The 1,624-nt window shown below is 54.7% G+C and overlaps 1 protein-coding gene across 1 annotated transcript in view; it reads left to right on the top strand.

Moving 5' to 3' along the window:
* The window catches only part of MUC12 (mucin 12, cell surface associated), a 14,241-nt gene that overhangs the window by 8,984 nt on the left and 3,633 nt on the right, over nt 1-1,624 (top strand). The window contains exons 5-6 of the mRNA XM_027774637.1: nt 83-245; nt 916-1,077. Coding sequence (XP_027630438.1) covers nt 83-245; nt 916-1,077 — 325 coding nt within the window. The remainder of the gene's footprint in view (nt 1-82; nt 246-915; nt 1,078-1,624) is intronic.

The raw sequence follows: 1,624 nt of genomic DNA, 5'->3' as shown, positions 1-1,624 counted from the left end.
GTGAGGGGGCGGAGGGGGTAGTCTACATGGGACTGGGGTGCTTTAGGCCAGCTAACACTCGCTGCCTGCCCCTCACACCCAGACCAATGCACCCAGAAGGCTGCCCAGGACTTTGCCCAGTTCTACTATGTGGATGATCTGAATGGGAGGCTGTTCTGTGTGACTAAGTGTACCCCGGGGACAAAGTCACAAATGAATTGTCACCAAGGAAAGTGCCAGCTACAGCGCAGTGGCCCCCGCTGCCTGTGAGTACTCAGCCTGTCATCTTGGTAGGCCCCTCCCCCTCCTCCCCCACAGGACAGAGTCGGGGTGGGCAGAGCTTGGAAGGCACCTCCTCCCATGTCCCCTATATCCTTCTTCTCTCTGCCTGGGTGTCCCACCAATCCCACCCCAGGGAGACCAAGAGGTCGGTCTAGATTACAGATATGGATATTCCAGGGCCAAGAAAGCCCCTTTCTGAGAAAGTTCATGTTATCAGCTTCCAGATCTTTCTGGCTCTATCCCTCTCTGACTTTCTCTCTTCTTGTCTCTCTCTCTCTCTGTCTCTATCTCTTACATTATCTCAGCCATGGTGCCTTTATCACTTTCAGCTGGAGCCAGGGTACTAAGTTTGTGAGAATATAAATTACAAAATACGAAATAAAGTAACAGGTTCATCAAGACGCCAGGTGCTTAGAGACTAGACACGGGGAAACGTCGTGTTTCCAGCACAAGCACCCAACACTCTGAGCTCCAGTCATTCTGAATTTCGGCTCTGCAGTTCCTAGGCTGTCCCCCCAAGCCACCAGCCTAGGGAGTCAGGGGCCCAGGTTCCGTGGGGGCCAAGCACCTGCCCTGGGAAGGAGGAATGTGGATTTGCTTCTGAGAGATGGTGAGAGAGATGTGGTGGGTGGCTTGAGCTTCCGTGTGTCGCAGATGCCCCGCCTCGAACACGCGCTGGTACTGGGGAGAGACCTGTGCCATGAACGTCAGCAAGAGCCTCGTGTATGGGATCGTGGGGGCCGTGGTGGCGGTGCTGCTGGTCCTGGTGGCCGTCTTGACCATCTTCTTAGGCCGAGCCAAGAGAAAAGTGAACAGGTGAGCTTGTGAGGCCAGCCCCAAGGCCCAGAGAGCAGGGACAGGCCAGGAAAGGAGCCCAGTGGCCACCACCTGAATATCCCAGGGCCCCACCTTTTACCTCCTAGTGTTTGAGCAGTCAGGGAGACCAGCTAAAATCCAGCCAGAGTCTGAGCCCCTCCCAGCCTTTGCTTAGGATATGACAAAATTCGGACCAGCAGTTGCGAAATTGTCGCTGGACTCCTGTGTAGTCGACCACGATTCAAGTCCCAGACCCGGTGGCTTAAACTCACGCCGGGCGCGTGTGTGTGCGTGCCCAAGATCCCGAGAGGAGAATGGAGGAGAAGGGATTGTGGTGTGGCCATCCCCTCGGGGGGTGATTTCTCACTTTCTGTCTCTCTGTCTTTCTGGCAAGCGCAAGCGCCCTACAGCAAAAACCTCCCCCCAAAACAAACAAACAAAAAGCATAAAAAATAAACCTCACACACACAAAAAAGTTCACTGCAAAGGGGTCAGAGGGTGGTGTGGAGGTTGCAGCACTAGACTCCCACATGGCTAGCTATGGTTC

This window comes from Tupaia chinensis, unplaced genomic scaffold (assembly GCF_000334495.1).
Source record: "Tupaia chinensis unplaced genomic scaffold, TupChi_1.0 Scaffold000465_1, whole genome shotgun sequence".
Taxonomy (NCBI): Eukaryota; Metazoa; Chordata; class Mammalia; order Scandentia; family Tupaiidae; genus Tupaia; species Tupaia belangeri.
This window is presented reverse-complemented; position numbering and strand designations above follow the sequence as displayed.